General features: G+C 35.2%; 5 protein-coding genes across 8 annotated transcripts in view; 3 read left to right on the forward strand and 2 right to left on the reverse strand.

The window, feature by feature from the left end:
• LOC108722752 (L-xylulose reductase) overlaps positions 1-377 on the reverse strand; it is a 12,282-nt gene extending 11,905 nt beyond the window's left edge. Inside the window, exon 1 of the mRNA XM_018448034.1 lies at positions 313-377. Coding sequence (XP_018303536.1) covers positions 313-364 — 52 coding nt within the window. The 5' untranslated portion in view covers positions 365-377. The remainder of the gene's footprint in view (positions 1-312) is intronic.
• Positions 378-4,353: 3,976 nt separating this feature from the next.
• Positions 4,354-5,541, forward strand: LOC108722743 (trihelix transcription factor PTL-like). Its single transcript, XM_018448014.1, is given in 5 exon segments — positions 4,354-4,743; positions 4,815-5,071; positions 5,189-5,294; positions 5,379-5,456; positions 5,459-5,541. Coding segments are annotated over 5 exon segments (543 nt in total). The 5' UTR covers positions 4,354-4,724.
• A 6,084-nt stretch (positions 5,542-11,625) lies between these two features.
• Positions 11,626-13,485, forward strand: LOC108722744 (uncharacterized). Its single transcript, XM_018448015.1, has 3 exons — positions 11,626-11,878; positions 11,952-12,077; positions 12,125-13,485. The coding sequence occupies exons 1-3, from the start codon at positions 11,626-11,628 to the stop codon at positions 13,483-13,485; spliced, it is 1,740 nt and encodes a 579-aa protein (XP_018303517.1).
• Positions 13,486-14,091: 606 nt separating this feature from the next.
• On the forward strand, positions 14,092-15,482 carry LOC108722745 (uncharacterized). The gene is made up of 2 exons (XM_018448016.1): positions 14,092-14,413; positions 14,488-15,482. Exons 1-2 carry the CDS (start codon positions 14,092-14,094, stop codon positions 15,480-15,482), a joined length of 1,317 nt encoding a protein of 438 aa, XP_018303518.1.
• A 1,450-nt stretch (positions 15,483-16,932) lies between these two features.
• Positions 16,933-18,935, reverse strand: LOC108722747 (glycosyltransferase 25 family member-like). Of its 4 annotated transcripts, none has more exons than XM_018448022.1 (6): positions 18,859-18,935; positions 18,742-18,790; positions 18,609-18,666; positions 18,419-18,546; positions 17,865-18,065; positions 16,933-17,608 (listed from the first exon to the last, which is right to left on the reverse strand). In XM_018448022.1, exons 2-6 carry the CDS (start codon positions 18,762-18,764, stop codon positions 17,437-17,439), a joined length of 582 nt encoding a protein of 193 aa, XP_018303524.1. In that variant the 5' UTR covers positions 18,765-18,790; positions 18,859-18,935; the 3' UTR covers positions 16,933-17,436. The 4 variants fall into 4 exon arrangements, with proteins under 4 accessions (XP_018303524.1, XP_018303525.1, XP_018303526.1 ...); XM_018448023.1 differs by having other exon boundaries at positions 18,742-18,786; positions 18,859-18,919; XM_018448024.1 differs by lacking the exon at positions 18,742-18,790 and having other exon boundaries at positions 18,859-18,926.
• Between the last annotated feature and the right edge of the window lie 400 nt (positions 18,936-19,335).

Raw genomic sequence — 19,335 nt, forward strand, 5'->3', positions numbered from 1 at the left:
ACACACACACACACGCACGCACGCACGCACGCACGCACTTATTTTAATCTTTGTTAATAAAATACAATGTTTTAAAGTAGACATTGCACTTTCTTACTCCTTCATTATTGCATTATTTTATAGATAAATACTATATATTCTCGATCTCATTGATCTCAATGCAAAGTCGACTGCAAACTATAGCAACAGCGATACAATGTATTTAAGAGAAGTACTGATTTTTTAATTTTAAATAGTACCTTATGAGAAAAATTAACACAGAAGAATTCAAATTCACAAAATTATATAAATTAATATGAAAAAAAGACGTACCCTGACCAGCGCCGGTCACAAGGATGCGTTTTCCTTCGAAGATAATGTTCATGATTGTCGAGCGATTACTGACTCTGACTCGTATAGCGATATATGTATATTACATCCCCCCCCCACATGATCTCTGATATGCTGATAACTTGATGCTCTTTCCAGTAAGCATATGTGAGAATGGAATTTATAAGAGCGTCAATGCGCATATTGAGAGGGAGACAGTTAATGCGACCATATTACGATAATAAAGCACACTTCGATAAACCTATATCTATTTTTACATGGCATTAGCCTGATACGTTGTTTTCTGCTCCCATATAGAACATAAAGTTCCTATAACGTTGTAAAAATGTTTAAATGTTCACAGAAAGTAATGGAAAAAAAATAACGTTTTACCTTACAATATTGTTTTTAAATGTAATCTAAACATGGCATATAACGATTGTAGAAATATGATATACTTTTGGCTGCGTTCCATTGCATGCATAATGCCAAACACAGTGTCAAACAAGGATAAAATGATATCTCAAGCAACGGAACGCAGCCTTTATCATGCCGTAACGCATTCAAATGTTTTCCGTTGCAGTATTCGCTTCAGAACCGTAAGTTTGTGTGTATGTACATACATACATACATATCTGTTCCACGACTATTTAATTTTTAAAGTAAATTTAAAGAGAAAATTCTCTCGAATCTGTGTACATAAAGAAAGTTACAAAGCATACTTTCACGAAAAATTTTAGACAATATATTGTATGCCTCGTATAGGAACCATCTGAGGATTTTAATTGAAATATTTAGATGTTATAAGGAAGTCTTACAACGTGTTTTCTAACGTTGTCCTAACATTAGCTAACGTTTTCATTTTTTATATGTACAACGTTGTATAGACTTTATGTTCTATACGGCTTTTTTCTTCAATGGAGATAACATTCCTGTATACAAATCAAATTCCTGTATACATTCCTGTATATCTCAAATCTTTTCTCTTTTTCTTTTCAACGTGAAGAGAGAAGGAAGAAAGATGAATTGTGCAAAAACTTTATTTAAAAAGAACAGATCTAATGATAAACGCTATAAGTGCTCTTTTTTGAGATGAATTTCGTACGGTTCTGCACAAATTCTAAATGCGGCTATTTAAACATTTGCATTGCGATAATTTTTAAGTAACTAGCTCGAAAGATCAAAAGATAGGCCCTCCACCACATCCCCACTGATTTTTGACGGCGATTCTCTTTTTTATTTTAAACACCAAGTTACATGTAACAACATAATTGTAATGTAACATATTATGTTACAATTACATTATGTGGCAAATTATACCTAAGAGGTACATTATGTGTAACTTTGTGCTTGCTAAATTTGAATGTTTTTATGTTTACATACAATTTATTATTTTTTATGCAATGTATTTTAATACTGAAATATAGAACACAAAAAACAATATAATAAAATGTAATACAATATAAAATAGAATTAAATCCCTTCACATAAAATATAAAATATGTACATAAAATATAAAATACATAAATTGGTACACGTTTATAACATTTTCGCTTACACATTTTGTTTCACAAGATGTCTCATATATTTACAAAATACATATAATGACACAAAATGATCGCACATGATTTATGAAAGTCTGAACTCTGGATCTGGGATAAGAATCATTACATTTTCATTTGGTAAATGTTTTAAATAATACAATGCTTATTAATAAACGAAAACCACCTAATATAGAAATAAAAGTCGCTAAATTTTAAGAAATTTGAAACCAAATATTCAGATGAGTTAATTTAATGAAATTTGTCTTACAGTACGCATCTGCAAAAATGGAAATATACGAAATTATGTCTTTTTTTATTGGCATAACTGTATGTTTGGTAAAAACGGGCTGACTATAACATTGTGTGTAAGTAATAAACACGATTTTGGCGCAAACCATTTTACTCAATTTAATCAACAATCTACAGTAAAAAAAAAATGGTTGGGTTAGCTTATTGACAATCGATCCCGTGTGACAACCGACTGCAAAACCCCGATCTCCCTGAATATAACGGTAATATTATTTTATACATTTATATTTATATTACTCGTTTCATCTTTCATCAAGTATTACAAAAACAGATGAAACATCGTATTAAACTCATTAAATGATATCTTGATATATTAGCTTCTTTTCTCTCCATCGTTTTACGATTTATCACAAAATTGTCCAAGGTCGGTCTTTTTTAGTTTGAAATTGAAATGTGTCGGTATTCACGTACCGTTCCCACTCCTCACTTCATTGCTGTTTTGTCGTAGCGCGTGATGCTCGATCTCATGAACGACACATAGTCCGAAATCGTTAAAAGTTTTTGACCTGTGTCTTTCACTATCTCCTTACTTCATTGCTGTTTTGTCATAGCATGCGACGCTTGGTCTCAGGGACGACACTAGATTGAAATCATTAAAAATTTTTAATCTATGTCTTTCACTATGTTTAAAAGTATTCTAAATACTTTTAAACATAGTGAAAGACATAGATTAAAAATTTTTAATGATTTCAATCTAGTGTCGTCCCTGAGACCAAGCGTCGCATGCTATGACAAAACAGCAATGAAGTAAGGAGTAGGAACGATAATAGGTGTGAATACCGACACATTTCGATTTTAAGCCAAAAAACATCGACTTTGGACAGCTCCGATCTATCACTATGGGTGCGTTCCGATATGCACTGCCAGCACTGGCAGCAGTGCGAATGCCGTTCCGATATATATTGGTTGTGTTCCAAAATTGTTTGCCAGCGCTGGCAGCACTGTTAATACCGTTCCAAAAATCATCGTAGCACGCTGTGGCAGTGCTGCGAGAGAGTAAAGACGTCACTAATTTTGTCGTCATTTCCTGCTGCGGCTGCTGTGGCTGAAGAGGTGAGGCAGTTACAGCACAAAGATGGCGGAAAAGATGGAGGAGTTAATTTTAATTGATGCTGAGAGTAATACTGAATTTAAAATAAATATTTTGGTAGAAGATGCTGAGAAAGCAAGAAGTAGTGAGTAGATTTATAATTTTTTTGTAGTCAGCTTTTTGTGGTCACATTTATTTATTCATACTTCGAAATAATTATATATAATTTCGGCTAATTCTGAATCCGAATCACTAGACTCTTCAGCATTAGAATCGAATGCTAATTTTATAATGGTTTCAAATAAAAATTTTTTCTGTATGGTTCTCTCCATACTTCTAGATTATTTGTTTCTTTTCACTGAAGTCGCTATACGTTAACAGCACTCAAAATATCGTTCCAAAAATGAAAGCTGCGTTTGCATGAAAAGCATGCTTACTAAAATTGGAACGCTATTGGTAGTATGCACTTATGACGACATACACGCAGCACTGGCAATCAATTTTGAAACACAGCCATTGTAGTAAACTTTGAGAGTATTATTATACGTATATGACGTCATAGATTTTGTCGTCATTTCCTACTTACATTACTGCAGCTGGCGAGGTGAAGCATTCGCAGTAGAAACATGGCGGCGTCCTTGGAAGAAATCTGTCTCATAGATGTTAAAAATAATAAGGAATATAAAATAATTGTAAACAGGTTGGATGCGGAGAAAGCACGAACAGGTATAAAGGCAATTAGTGATTACAATTGTCATAAATCTAAATATTATTTTAATTTGCAAATATAAATTTTGCTACCCAATTACTGGGAAAAGCTAAACGAGACACTGCCATACAATCTGTAGAAAGTAATACGTTACTAGTTAAAAATAATGGGGGGGTAATATTATTATATAAATAAAGGACCAATTTCCACATTTTGTAAAAATAAAGTAAATTAATTCTAAAGTTAAAATGAGGAAAATACTAATATCACAAGTTTGACAATGTTATTGAGCTAACCTATATACTTATATTTTTCTTATCACTTTAACTTGAAAGTCCATTTATATTGTTATGCCCGAGTTGTGTCGGCGCCCTATGCATGTCAGAGTCCGCCGTCTTTGAGGGAAGAAGAGCGCGTTGCCTGGCAATAAGTTGTCGTTGTTTCAACAGATTTAGAGAGAAGCCGTCAAAGCGCTCGGACGTGTCTTTTCATCCGCAATCATATATCTCGTTCGTTGTACTCTAATACGGAGTATTCTTGTGTTTCTTCTTTAATAAACGTTTCTTGTTCCTTTTGTTATACTCGTGTGCTTTATTTCGGCGGTTCAGGAGTGCGCGTTCGCGACACGAGCGGATTCCACGAGGCGGTCGTGCGGACGCATGAGACGAACACACGGACGGACATAACAATATTGTTTTTAAAAACTGTTAAAAATTAGCTCACTGTTGCAGTAAGCTAATGTTCTAAATGTGATCAGATTATATAATTAAGTGATTTTATTTTAGCAAGTACGTCTAGCGAGCACTTCAGTACTGTCGAATGCATGTCGGAAAGTACAGAAGGTGAATTAAATATTGATAAGATAAATTTGCATATCAGATATTTAAATTATTATATTCCTATTTAATTGCAGGTACACATCTATGGAATAAAGCAGAAACTACATTATTATTGCAAATATATAATGAATATAAAGATCAATTTCGTAATTGTAAAGGTACTGTAAAGCAATATTGAGAAAAAATTGCCAAAATTATACAAGAGAAAGGATATGACGTAACAGGGGTCAAATGTTCAACAAAATTTCAATCAATGAAAAGAATGTATAAAGCTATTTTAGACCACAACAAAAAGAGCGGAAATAATCGTAAGGAATGGGAGTATTTACAGGCATAGAATATTTTTCAAATTTATATTTGAATAAAAATATATGTATGCTTTTACGATGAATTTGTACATACAATATAATTTGATCGTAAATATTTCTTCTGTCGTATATTTCTTTAGATAATGCAAGAACTATTTGCTGATAAACCTTGGATACAATCCTTATCAGTGGCAGGGTCACATGTAAATGAGACAGAGAAAAAGGAGAATATATTAGAAGAAAGAGGTAAGATACAGCATTTCTTATACAGATAGTGAAATACATTACACTTTATAGTTCTATATCTAATATTTATGGTTATGGTTGTAGGTATTAAAAGAAAAAAGAAGTTAAATGCATTTATAGAAGAATATATATTAAATAATGAGGAAGAACGAAAAAGAAGAAGAGAAAGCACAAAGAAAAAATGCTTTACTTCAAAGGAATACAAGATGTAATGCAACGATTGCTAGAAAAAGAAGATAAAAGTTAGGCAAACACTGATTAAACTCAAGGTTTATCAAAATGTGATAAATAAGTGTAGGTTTTATATAAAAATAAGTTACAGTTTACGAAAGAGTTAAACTTTATTAATAGAAAAGTTATAAAATAATGTTTATGTTTTTAAAGTATATCATAGATGTTTTATCTTTTTATTTTATTTCTAAGTTAGAACAGTCGTGCTCGTTTCTGCCAATGTAGATTAAAAAGAGATTTGTAGAAAGAATGGTTTTTGCGCGCGCACGCGTGTGAGTGGATCGAGATTAAAGTTACTTTACATTGATGAAAACGACATTGAACGTTTCAAAATATTTCAAAATGTGATACATATGAAAATGTGATATATATGATAAGTAAGCTTATTATTTCATAAAAGTATGTTACAATTTACAAAAATAATTAAACTTTATTAATAGAAAAGTTACATAAAATAATGTTTGCATTTTTGAAGATATAATATAACAAACGCACATATAAACAAGAGTAAATACTTATTTCTTATTTTACTTCTAAGTTAGAACATTTATGCCCATTTCTACGTAGATTAAAATCTAGATTTCAATACAGATTAAAAAGGATGTATAGAAAGAATGGTAATACCATAGTAGTTCTTCATTTTTAGTATTAATATATGTACTTATTTGTAACGATGTTTGGTTAATGTAAACCTATATTAAATCTATATTAAAATTATTCTATTTGTATATTTAACTTATACGTAGGCTGTGCTGGAAAAGTTTCTGCAATCTAGTACTTCCAGTGGCGCCAACGCTCTGCTACTATCATATCCGTAAAATTAGACGTTTTTAACCTATAATTCAGTTGACAGTTTGTACTCAAGCCAACTAGTTTTGTTTGCATAGTATTTTAAAAGAAGTTATTTTGTGAGAAAATGGAAATTTCGTGTGAAAATTTTCGGGCAATGATTTTTAACGATTACAAATGTAATCTAATTCCGAAACAATGCATCGATCGACTTCATTTGGCTTTTTGGGGATGAAGCACCATCCAATAGGACTGTTTATAATTGGTTTGCCGAATTCCAGCGTGGACGTACCTTTCTTTGTGACGAATTCCGTGAAGGTCGTCCATCCACGTCTATTGTTGCCACTAATGTTGATGCTGTGCGTGAATGATTGAGCGAGATCGGCATATGACATACCGCGAGATTCAAGCATCCTTAGGCATTGACATGAAAGCAATACATACGATTTTGCATGATCACTTGAACGTACGGAAACTTTACAGTTTCGTTGGATCCCATACAATTTGACCGAAGCTCAAAAACAGTCTCGTGTTAAATGAAGCAAAGAAATGCTCAAGAAATTCAACCGGGGTCAGTCAAATTTGATCTAGAACATCGTTACTGGGGACGAAACATGGATCTATTCGTATAAGCCCGAAAGTAAACAACAATCCACTGTTTGGGTATTTCAAAATGAACCGAAACCAACAAAAGTTGTTCGTTCACGCAGTGCTGCCAAGCAAATGATTGCTTGTTTCTTCGGTTATACCGGACATGTGGCAACCGTGGCTTTAGAGGATCGAAGGACTGTAAATACCGATTGGTATACAACAATTTGTTTGCCAGAAGTCATAAATGAATTGCGTAGAACAAACCGAAATCGTCGCATCATCCTTCATCATGACAACGCCAGCTGTCACACAGCACGTCAAACCGTTGATTTTTTATCCAGTAAAAATGTCAAATTGATGACTCATTGTTCGTATTCACCTGATTTATTACCTAATGACTTCTTTTTGTTCCCAAACATTAAAAAAAAGATGCGTGGTTAGCGATTTGAGTCGCCTGAAGCAGCTGTTGAAACATTTCGTACACTGATTTCTGAGATTACAGCCTCAGAGTGGAAAAAATGCTTCGAAAATTGGTTCGAGCGTATGCAAACATGTATCGATCTTAAAGGCAAAAAACAATAAAGCCATTTACCGAATTTTACATGTTTTTTTTTCATATTGTTTGCAGAAACTTTTCCAGCAGCCTACGTACAAGATCAAAGAAAAATGATATATTTTCTATAATTAATACACATCTTTTTGGTATATATAATTTTAAGAAACATACAGTCTATTTTATATTTTATGAAAAAATTTTTAATTACCTAGCAAGAAATTATCATCAATTAAACGTCGAATCGACGTCGAATTAGTGTTGAAATCATCGTATCAACATCGATTCGACATCAATTCGTCTCATTTCTTGCTGGATAATATTTAATTTAAAAAAATAAAGTTTTTTTAAAAGATATTTTCCCCTGTACGAATACTTTTTGTACTCACTGTACGTATTGAAGTCCAGCAGTAGCCACCTAACATGTTTGCGTTCCTTTGATAACGTTTCTCAATTATCATCAAATCCTAGTATTCGCCATGCTCATCATTTGTTGTACTCAAATCATTTGAAAAGAATTAGATGAATGAAAAAATTAAACATTTAGCGACAAATGTGCAATATGACAATACTGTTTCATGATAATTTTTTCATAAATTCTATTTTAACAGTGTTACACTAACATACTACTTTAAAAGTTCGATTCGATTCTTTTTACAACAGATCCGAATTCAGCACTTCAAAATACTTAAAAAAGTTGTTTCCTCTTTGCACTAAAAATTGCTCAAAATTTGCGAACTATATAATGTTATTAGATTGCATTGTGTAATATGCAAATTCTATTTCATTAAAAAAATTGTTTTCAATTTATATAATATAATCTAGTTTTATTATATTAATCTATGGATATCACATTTGATCTCTTATTTATTTAAAATGAGATTAAATAATCTTGTTTTTATACTATTTTTTTTTATTTTTGTCTTTAAATATTTCAATATTTATCATTATATTTTAATATTCATGTGAATATTTACAATAATAACGCATAATACACAGTACATATTACAAATTTAGTAAAAACTAAACTAATTCTACCCGTTAAACTAAAAATATAAATATCTTATAACAGATACAATTTAAAGTACATTTGAATTTGCCGCGCTTTTAGTCGATGAGGTGGGGCTTAACATCGGAGATGATTGATTCATGATCCTCTCTTTCTAATGCATGGGTTAGCTACTAGTCTGAAGTTGCTGCTAGCAATCCATATTATATAATAAAAGGTGTAAACTTTGATTGTCTCGTGTGAAACTTATCGCTAGATTCGCGGTCTCTTCTTAGAATTATATTTAGAAAGATCGTCGCCAGTTATGAACTCACGGTATTAGATGACGATAAACAGATTCTTCTTCGAGTTTCAAAAATTTAATCTGTGATTTCGAAACTTCCGTAGCAATTTGATACCTAGTCTTTGTTCAATTAGCATTGGTTACTGGTGTTGCGTTTTACCTCCAAGGGTATGGAGTTACTACTAGGAATTGATTCAATTATTTATTCGTCTGTTGAAAGAGGAATCTACTACGATCCTTTGTCTTGAACAGACGTGGTCTCTACGTCTGAAATTTTATCGTCTCCAACTCTCCGTGGTTGATATTTAGATATGTGGTGAAAGATAAGGGAGTAGATTATCCTTTGATTCTCTCCATAAACAGTCTAAGACTGTTATTAACTACTTATGTTTCATAATTGATATCCGAGTGACGATGATCAATCTTCCACGAAAGAAAAGAATCGTGGAGTCCACAGGACGTAACTGTAGCAAATGGAATCCTCTCATAATTTTCTATTCGCGCGCTTAGTGCGCTTCCACAGACTACCCCTGCTGGACCATAGGTGGCGCTGATCCGAGATGTGGACAGAGGGGGTTACGTGCCGATATAGCCGCCATTAATATTAATATATACTGTTATCCTTTTACACACAAGCAAGTCGTCTATTTGTAATACTCAAGAATATAGATACTCTTTTCCCGATACTCGAGTCTAGATTATTCCGTTGCTTTCCTCTTATCCCCTCTTATTCCCCGGTATCAAGAACTCTGTAAGTAACATCTGGCGACCGTGTCAGGACACCGGGAGTGATTCTCTTTGAGACACGATGGATAAACTTCGGAAATTGCGATCGGTCGTGCGGGCGGCATTCACTAGAACATACACGTCGTTACGCAACGAGATCGAACGGGAAGAGCGTAACGTAGACGAAATCAAGGCGTTGTACGCATTTTTCAAGGAAAAGGCCAGTGAACTGGAAGAATTGAACGAGCAGCTGGTTCAATTAATGTAGGACTCGGAAGATATACAAGAAGACGTGATGATAAAGGAGACGAAGGGAGCCGACGAGTATCGTATCAAATACCAACAGAGGAAGGTGAGAGTTTTACGATACACCGAACCTCCGCCTCAGCGCGCCGATGTCCCCCCCGTTGCACATAACCTTCCAGGCACATCGCGAGCCAATCAAGTAATGTAAGATAAGAGATTCAAGCTTCCTAAAATTGAGTTACAGAAATTTAGCGGGGACTTGAAGGAATGGCTCCTATTTTGGAGCTTATTTAAAAATAATAATAAGATTGAAAGACCGCTAATGTTAAACATAATAATTTTAAATTAAGAAGTGCCATAACGGTCAGAACGTTAAGATGTTGAACTATTGTAAATTCATTTAAATGAATTAATTTCAGAAATGATAATTGCGTGCCGATATGGTTGTCGGACTTTCAACGCAATCAAATCTGAAAATATTAATAATCCCCCCAAATTCCCCAACTTAAAAACTGTAATAAACTTATTGCGAAAAATAATGCCTCGGCCGGGAGTCGAACCCGGATCTCTTGCATTCCGTGCGAGCGTCCTAAGCCTTTAGACTACCGAGACCTTAGCATTATTCTTCGCAATAATTTATATATATAGAGAGTTACGCATTTTCACAGCGCGCGTGTATAAACAATAATAAGATTGAAAGACCTTGATTGCATTGAAAGTCCGACAACCATATCGGCACGCAATTATCATTTCTGAAATTAATTCATTTAAATGAATTTACAATAGTTCAACATCTTAACGTTCTGACCGTTATGGCGCTTCTTAATTTAAAATTATTTAAAAATATTCACGAAGATCAAGCGATCGCCAAAAAAGATAAATTCGAGTACCTTACGCAAGCTATGGTTAAAGGTTCCAGAGCGCACGGGCTCGTCAACAGTTTTCCCCCTACCTCCGAGAACTATGACAAGGTCATTGACAGTCTCAAAAGCAGATTCGGTAAGAAAGAGCTGTTAATAGAATTATACATCCGTGAGTTACTTAACCTAGTATTAACTAACGCATCTAAAAAAGATTCTAAGATACCAATTATTGATCTTTATAAGCTAGAAACTCATTTAAGAGCTTTAGAATCGCTGGACGTCACCATGGAAATGTGTGCAGCTATGCTGTATCCCCTAGTCGAGTCATCTCTACCAGAAGAATTATTGAGAGCGTGGCAAAGACATCCTTCAGCGGCGGGTATCACAGATATGAAAGAACGTTTGACTAAGTTAATGACTTTCTTGCAGTCCGAGGTCGAAGTGGAACAACGTATAGCTTTGGCAGTCAACGGATTCAATCTAAGCACAAAGGACAACAAAGACAAAAAAGCCAAAAATTCGAAGACCGAGCCCAGTGAAATACCGACAGCGGCAGGACTTCTCAACGCTAAGGAGACACGCATTATTAAATGCATTTTCTGCAACGAGAGCCACGATAGTTCCCAGTGTGAAAAAGCAAAGAAAATGTCCATGGAAGAAAGAACAAGTATAGTGAAAGATAAGAATGCGTGCTTCTACTGTCTCAAGGTAGGTCACAGTTGCAAGAAATGTAAACACAATGTAAAGTGTGCTTGGTGCAGCAAAAAGCATGTTTTGTTAATGTGTCGCTTCATGTCTTCGAACAAGCCAAAAGCAGCTAATGATATAAAAGAGAAAACAGAAGGACAGAGTTTAGCAAATCTTTCACTAAGTCCGCGAGTATTTCTTCAAACATTACGTGTCAAATTAATGAACGCTGCAAAGAACGAGTAGTACGCGCAGTACTACGCGCAGTACTTCTCGATTCAGGTTCACATCGTTCTTATATCCTAGGACACGTGGTCAAGCAACTGGATTTCAAACAATTAGGTACACAAACAATGATGCACCTACTCTTTGGCGGTACCAAAACCGCACCTCAAGAACATAAATGTTATCGAGTTAACTTACGCTCACTGGATGACACATACGCATGCAACTTCGTGGCATTCCATCAGGACGCAATTTGCCAGAATATTTTGCAACCAGTAAAGGGAAAAAGGCAAAAAGAGTTACGACAGAAAGCTATAAACCTTTCTGATATAGGTACGGATAAGCAGCCGATATCCATATTCATAGGAGCAGACATTCTTGGTAAGTTATACACAGGAAGGACAGATTGAAGATATCATCGCTATGGAAACTAAACTCGGCTGGACTTTAATAGGAAAAGTCCCCGACGAGCGACAAGAAGACACTGCCTTGATGATCTCCGCGATGTTCTCCTCAGAAGCAAGTCCAGAAAACATGTGGAGTCTCGACGTTCTCGGCATCGAAGATCCACAATTCAAAAGTTATCAAAAGAAGAACACCACAGAGAAATTCTGATAAAATTTCAAGAAACTACCAGGATCAATTCGGCAGAGAAGTATGAAGTGATCCTGCCCTGGAAGGAGAACCACCCTCCACTCTATGAAAATCGAGAAGTAGCAGAGAAAAGACTAGAGAACACCCTAAAGAGGTTACGCGATCAAAATTTACTTTATGAATACGAGAAAATCTTCGATGAGTGGTTGAAAGAAGACATCATAGAAGTAGTTCCGGAAGCAGAAACGAGTAATTCAAGCTTCTACTTACCACATCGACCCTTTATCAAGGAAGGAAGTACAACTCGTATTCGACCGGTCTTCGATGCATCAGTTCAAGGAAAAGATCAACCATCTCTAAACCAGTGCCTAGAAACCGGACCAAACCTTATAGAACTCATTTCATCGCTGCTCTTACGATTTAGAGAGAACAAAATTGGCCTTATTGCTGATATACGGAAAACATTTTTACAAATCAGCGTAGCATTCAAGGAGCGCGACGTCATGAGATTCTTGTGGAAAAGATCGCAAGGCCCGGACGAGTTTGTAATATATCGACATTGTCGAGTAGTCTTTGGAATCGCCAGCAACCCTTTTTTACTAGGGGCTACTATTGATCTTCATTTAAAACAAACATTAAAAGAAACCGAAGACACCCACGAGAAGAGCATCATCCAAAAATTGAAACGGTCCTTCTACGTGGACAATTGTGTTACCAGCACTCATTCTGAAGAAGAAGCGATATTATTTAAAGAGAAAGCAACTTCAATTCTGGCTAAAGGTGGCTTCGACTTAAGAGGGTGGCAATATTCGAACAAACTAGGTCCCAACAAGGAGATTCCAGTACTGGGACTGTTTTGGAACGTCAGAGAAGACATGTTGATGTTATCGCCTACAACATTGTCACAGAAAACTCCAGTCAAGGTTACAAAACGAGAAATTCTATCATTTACACAAAAAATATTTGACCCTCTTGGAGTAACATGCCGAGTACAACTCAAACCTAAGTTGCTCCTTAAGAGATTGTGGAACAAGAATACCGACTGGGATGTAGAAGTCGAGAACAACGACAAAGAAGCCTTCCAGCAATGGCAACAAGAGTTAGAACATTTACGTCACCTGAAGATCCCAAGATGGGCCTTAAAGAATAGCGAAACCTTATCCCTACATCTTTTTGTAGATGCAAGTCAGACAGCTTATGGGGCGGTAATCTTCGCTAGAATCGAGCACAACAGCGAGATAGAAGTGCACTTCATACAAGCCAAATCCCGAATAGCTCCGAAAGAAAAAGCAACAATCCCAAGATTGGAACTATTAAGCGCCTCGATAGGAGCCAGGTTAATGAACAACGTGGTCAATGCCTTGAAGAATCCAGAGATCAAACAATACAGCTGAACGGATTCGTCGACGGTCTTGGCATGGATACAGAGAGAGACACAATGAGCTACGTTCGTTTGGAACAGAGTTCAAGAAATACGCCAATTAAATAATCCACAATCTTGGCGTTACGTACCAGGAGAAATGAACCCTGTAGATCTTGCTTCAAGAGGCTGCAACGCAAAACAACTTCTAGAATCTCGCTGGTGGGAAGGGCCTTCATGGCTCAAGCTCTCGCCAGAGTTATGGCCAAACTCAGATCTCATAGCAGACGAAAAATTAATAGCTAGCGAAACTAAGAAAACCACAAGAGCAAGAAAAATATATCACGATATTCAATTGATAGCCTAGGACGGGAACAATGTGAATAGGAATCATCGCAAGCGAGATTTAGTAGAGCGTCTATCAACCTCATCGAGCTACGTTCGAATTATTCGTACATTGGCGTGGATAAGAAGATTTATCAACAACAGCCGCCAAAAGAACGATTTTCGGTCTAAATCACCATTATCAACAAAGGAAGTCCAATTAGCGAAACTAATATTGCTGCGATTAGTCCAAGAAGAAAGTTTTTCAGGTGCCAACGATCCCAGACTGAACACTTTATGTGTATACACTGATGAAATGGGACTTCTAAGAACAAAGAGCTTAATTTCAAACAGACAGGACTCATTCGAGTTTCGTTATCCGATTGTGCTGAACTGCGGCCATCCAATTGTCAACAAGTTGATCGAGTTCACGCATAGAAAGTTAAATCACGCACAGACAGAAATCACAATGAATCGGTTACGTGAACAATATTCGATTATTAAGAGCAGATGCACAATCAAATCAGTTATTCAAAAGTGCATCATATGTAAAAGATACGACGCCAAGAAAATCGAGACATCGCCAGTAGCGTTACCAGAAAACCGAGTTAGAGACGCAACAACTTTCGAGATTACAGGCATAGAGATTATGCAGGCCCACTATTTCTGAAAAACGGTACCAAAGCGTGGATCTGCCTCTTTACTTGCGCAGTTTATAGAGCCATCCACCTGGAATTAGTAACATCCTTATCTACTGAGTTGTTCCTAGAAGCCTTTCGCAGGTTTGTGGCGCGGCGAGGAAGGCCTTGTACAGTATACACGGACAACGGGACCAACTTCACAAGAGCCAGCCGTAATCTTCAAGAAATCAACTGGACAAAGGTCGAGGAATACGGCTCAGTGGAGAAAATTCAATCGATTTTCAACCCTCCCTCAGCAGCTTGGTGGGGAGGATGGTGGGAGAGACTAGTCCGTTCCGTAAAAGAAATTCTACGGAAGGTGTTAAGACAAGCTTTTCTAAACTATGAGGAGCTTACAACGATTTTATGCGACTGCGAGGCTATTATTAATTCCCGCCCAATCACATATATCGCAGAAGAGCCTCACCAACTGATTCCATTATCACCAGCGCTGTTTTTACAAGACACACGCAACAGCGGGATTCCGGATCTAGACGCAATCGCTTCCGCTGAGAAGCTCAATAAAAGAATCAAGTATCGTCAGACATTTCGCGAACATCTACGCCAGAGATTCAGAAGCGAATACTTGGGACAATTATCTCGCAAGAATAATAGACGGAGCCAAGCTTCTCAGACCAACATCGATGTAGGAGACGTCTTACTCATTGGCAGCGATCAGCTGAAACGTTTGGATTGGCCGCTAGGGAAGGTAATTCAGATCTTTCCTGGACAGGACGGGAAGATACGTGTAGCCAAGCTCCAAACAGCCTCTGGAGAATTAGTACGCCCAGTACAGAGGCTTTACTCCCTAAAACTATCAACAGCAGAAGCTAGCGAAGAATCAAGACAGTTCAAAGATCAGTACAAACAATCTTCAAATGCTGGCGAGCCTTCCTCATTATCAGAGGCAAAACGAGTCACGTCTGAAAACGGAGGAATATCACCCGAGAACGAGATCACTGAACAGACTGAAAAGCGGACTCGTAGCGGACGAAGAATAATTACACCCGCAAAATTATTAGACTAATGTTTACACCTCTAGGGGGAGAGGGATGTAGCAAATGGAACCCTCTCATAATTTTCTATTCGCGCGCTTAGTGCGCTTCCACAGACTACCCCTGCTGGACCATAGGTGGCGCTGATCCGAGATGTGGACAGAGGGGGTTACGTGTCGATATAGCCGCCATTAATATTAATATATACTGTTATCCTTTTACACACGAGCAAGTCGTCTATTTGTAATACTCAAGAATATAGATACTCCTTTCCCGATACTCGAGTCTAGATTATTCCGTTGCTTTCCTCTTATCCCCGGTATCAAGAACTCTGTAAATAACAGTAACAATAATATTAAAAAATATATATACAAATATACGTTTATACCCTGACAATTATTAAGTATAATATTATGTATATTAAGTGTTATTATTAAGTATATTATTAATATACTTTATTAATATACTTCAATTATCAATATACTTTAATTTTATTAATTCATTATTAATTAATTATTAAATTATTAAAATTATTATATTGCTTATAACGTGCTCTACTGACATCATATTTTATGAATTTCGCGCGATGCACAACATTTAAATTTATGCTACACATTGTATAGACATTTGACAAACCTCGTACGATCATATTCATTCATTGCACAAGAGAGGGATTCGTATCCTGAACTTGACCGCGTATTTTTAAACTCATCCGAAAAAAAGTGTCGCAACCTCATTGCTATGACTGTACATACATATGTGTTACATTAATAACTCTGACTGCGTTCTATTTCATGCATGATGTGCATAATGCATTATTTATCCTTGTTTAACAATTTATTCCGTGAATAACAAGAATAAAAGCTGCATCATGCGCATCGTGCGTGAAACGGAACGCAGCCTTTGTTTTTAAGTTATATTTATACAGAGTGTTATAAAATAATATTACCTTCACACATGCATAATATTTCTGAACAAATTAAGAAGTTAGATACATTATTTATGGGCAGGCAATGTTATTTAAAATTTTTTAAACATTTATTACACATAACATATAAAAAAATAAAAGCAAGTATTATTTTGTCCTTACACAGAGAGAATTTTAAGTAATCGTGGAACAACATGGTATTTCAAAAAATTTTACTATGCACTTTAGTAAAATTTAATCACATATATTATATAAAGAGCAGAATTCCAAAATGCATTTTGTCCAAAATTATTTTGGTAATCAACGAAATATATTTGAAGAATTTTTTTATTTGGCACATTTTTACGTATAATACACATTCAAATATTTTTTTACAATGTTGGTACATACAATATATGTAAAAATATAAAAAAAAAACACTTTTGTGTGTTTTATGCAACGTTTTGCAAGCGATGATTTATGTTATTCTCATATACCTATAAAATCGATATCAAATAAAAGTATATTTATATGTTTATTCGCATAATATCTATACTTGAATAAATGTTTCTTCAAAGAAATCTATAAAACTATAGCATCTTCCTCTTCTATGAAAAGATATATAAGATATATAGGGTATTCCTGTATACATATTCCTGTATACAAGGTGTCCAATAATGACTGCATCATCTCTCGTGGGCACATAAAGCAGACTGAACTGTTAAAAGTCCTATAAATTTACAATTTTCGCAATAATTAAAGATGTTTAGAAATTAATTAATCCGTTTGAGCTAAATACAAGCGCACGATGAAGTACAATCAACGCAGGGAGATGTTTTATTTCGCCACTGGTACATTATCGTTGCTGTTTGTATAATAAAAAACTGGCGACATTAAAATGGCCCTATATTATACGTTAATCGAGTATAAACTACAAATTAATAGTACATGGTAATATAACGGCAGTATAGGTATTTTATGTCAAAAAATGATTCAATTTGTTATATAAAATAGATTATTGGCAGAATTCATCGACTAGATAAATTACTATTTTTTCTTATCTTATGGTTTTCCTTTGATTATAGTTCTTCTTTTTCTAAGTTGTTGATAAAAGTATTATGCACGAGTTTTGAGTCTTCCGTGTCGCTAATGTGTCCATCCTCGCCGGTATAATGCGACGGATAAATTAAAAGTGGATTTGTAGATAAGATAATCAAATCCCGAGTGGGAAATTGAGCCGCCCACTGTTTCCTATTGAAATATCAAAATGAATATTAAGATTCACCTAATTTATTCTTCCTAAGGATACATTACATAATGTGAAATCGCAACTTTTACAACGTTCGATCGGATTTTATAAGATTTATCGTTAATATATAATTTATACATATATGTATATATTTCCTGAAATTATTCTTTTTGATTCCAATACGAATGTTGATTTTTCCGCGAAATATGAGACACGTATACACTTCCTAAAACTGTGAACATCAATCATTTCACATACTCAGGGTGCGTGTCCGAAAGAATGGGAAGGAATTCGTCAACGGGAATTAATTTCCCGAGAGGCAAAGCATCGATCAATTTCTTCGCTCCGCTTTCCGACAAGATGTAACCAAGAGTCCAGTAACTGTATCCTGCGCGTACCAAGAATGTAGATCCTTCCACTAGATTCTCTGATTTCATCAATTTTTTTCTTCCCATGTATCTAAAATATAATTGTGAAAAAATGTAATGTGCTAATTTTAGACCTGACTGTCTCTCAGAATTAATTTTCATCAAATAAATTTTCTTTCATTGTCTATAAAATTCAAAAGAGCGAGAAAATTATTAAATCAGTTTTACCACTGTTATAATTGTAAGCTGGTACAACAAAGCTTTAATTTTCTTATTTTAATCTGTTTTTTTCTTTGATTTTTCAATATAACCATTACTTTTGTATGCCAGTTTTAAATAAGGTAAATTGTAGAATCGTAGAAAACTGATCAAAATATATAATCGAATTATGAAACAACACACAAAATGATTGGAAAATAATAAATTTTGCTAAATATGACTTACACCAAATCCCATTCAAGTTTGAGATTATACAATTCCGCCAAAACGTAATCGACTTTCTGTCGAAAGAATGGCTCGAAGCGAACATCATCCTCCAACACCATAACGCTTTTATAACCGTGCTCTAGTACCTAATATATATTACGTCAGTAATTAACGATATTTTTTTCCACTTAAAAATGCCTTTTATTACCTTCTGCCATACGATGTAGTGACTCAGAAAACAGCCAATCTCGCCCATCGTCATTGGTCTACTCGCAAAGGAAGATAAATTATTATAGGGATTTTGAGAATTGTAAAAAAAAGTAGTACAAACGATTTTATACTTAAAGCAAATCTGACAGATCATGTATCATTAACGAACAATCTGGCTGTCTGAAATTTTTCTTTTTAAGTTTGAATTTAATTGATTAAATAAAATTTTTTCACGAGTCTATTTTCACCTTTTATGATAAGGATCTGAATATTCGGACATCGGTATTACGCCCCATTTCTTTAGGGAACTCTCGTTCAAAGTCCTGAAATGATAAAAGAGAATAATGAGATGAGATTAAATAAATTAGTACAAATTGACGAAAAATACATGATAATGACAACTTCCTGGAAAAGATATAACCGGAAAATAAGATAATTTCATTAAGACAATCTAAAGTATATCATTACTTCATAGTTAAACGATGAAACGTTAACTAGAATAGCTAATATATTGATGCCCATATAACTCATATAGGCTGCGGTCCACTTGACGCTACAAACGCTACAAAGCATTTGGAGCACCGATTGGCTGGTCCACTTGACGCTTCCAGTAATGCCTATGACGTTATCATTACGTCATCGTTTTCGCTCCCACTTCCGCTCCAAAAATGTCTCATCTCGAGAAATGGGTTAGCCAAAGCATTGTAAGCATTTGGCGGGAAATG

This window comes from Mycetomoellerius zeteki, unplaced genomic scaffold, assembly GCF_001594055.1.
Source record: "Mycetomoellerius zeteki isolate Tzet28-1 unplaced genomic scaffold, Tzet1.0 scaffold216, whole genome shotgun sequence".
Taxonomy (NCBI): Eukaryota; Metazoa; Arthropoda; class Insecta; order Hymenoptera; family Formicidae; genus Mycetomoellerius; species Mycetomoellerius zeteki.

Excerpts from the sequence above, each read along its gene's own strand:
- LOC108722744 (XM_018448015.1), top strand. The coding sequence starts at position 11,626 with ATGATGCACCTACTCTTTGGCGGTACCAAAACCGCACCTCAAGAACAT. Across the intron at positions 11,879-11,951 it reads CATAGGAGCAGACATTCTTG|GAAAAGTCCCCGACGAGCGA; the intron begins GTAAGTTATACA and ends GGACTTTAATAG. Across the intron at positions 12,078-12,124 it reads CGAAGATCCACAATTCAAAA|AAACTACCAGGATCAATTCG; the intron begins GTTATCAAAAGA and ends TAAAATTTCAAG.
- LOC108722745 (XM_018448016.1), top strand. The coding sequence starts at position 14,092 with ATGGGACTTCTAAGAACAAAGAGCTTAATTTCAAACAGACAGGACTCA. Across the intron at positions 14,414-14,487 it reads AACAACTTTCGAGATTACAG|TTTATAGAGCCATCCACCTG; the intron begins GCATAGAGATTA and ends TTACTTGCGCAG.
- LOC108722747 (XM_018448021.1), bottom strand. The coding sequence starts at position 18,764 with ATGATCTGTCAGATTTGCTTTAAGTATAAAATCGTTTGTACTACTTTT. Across the intron at positions 18,547-18,608 it reads ACTACATCGTATGGCAGAAG|GTACTAGAGCACGGTTATAA; the intron begins GTAATAAAAGGC and ends AATATATATTAG. Across the intron at positions 17,609-17,864 it reads CTTTCGGACACGCACCCTGA|GAAACAGTGGGCGGCTCAAT; the intron begins GTATGTGAAATG and ends ATATTTCAATAG.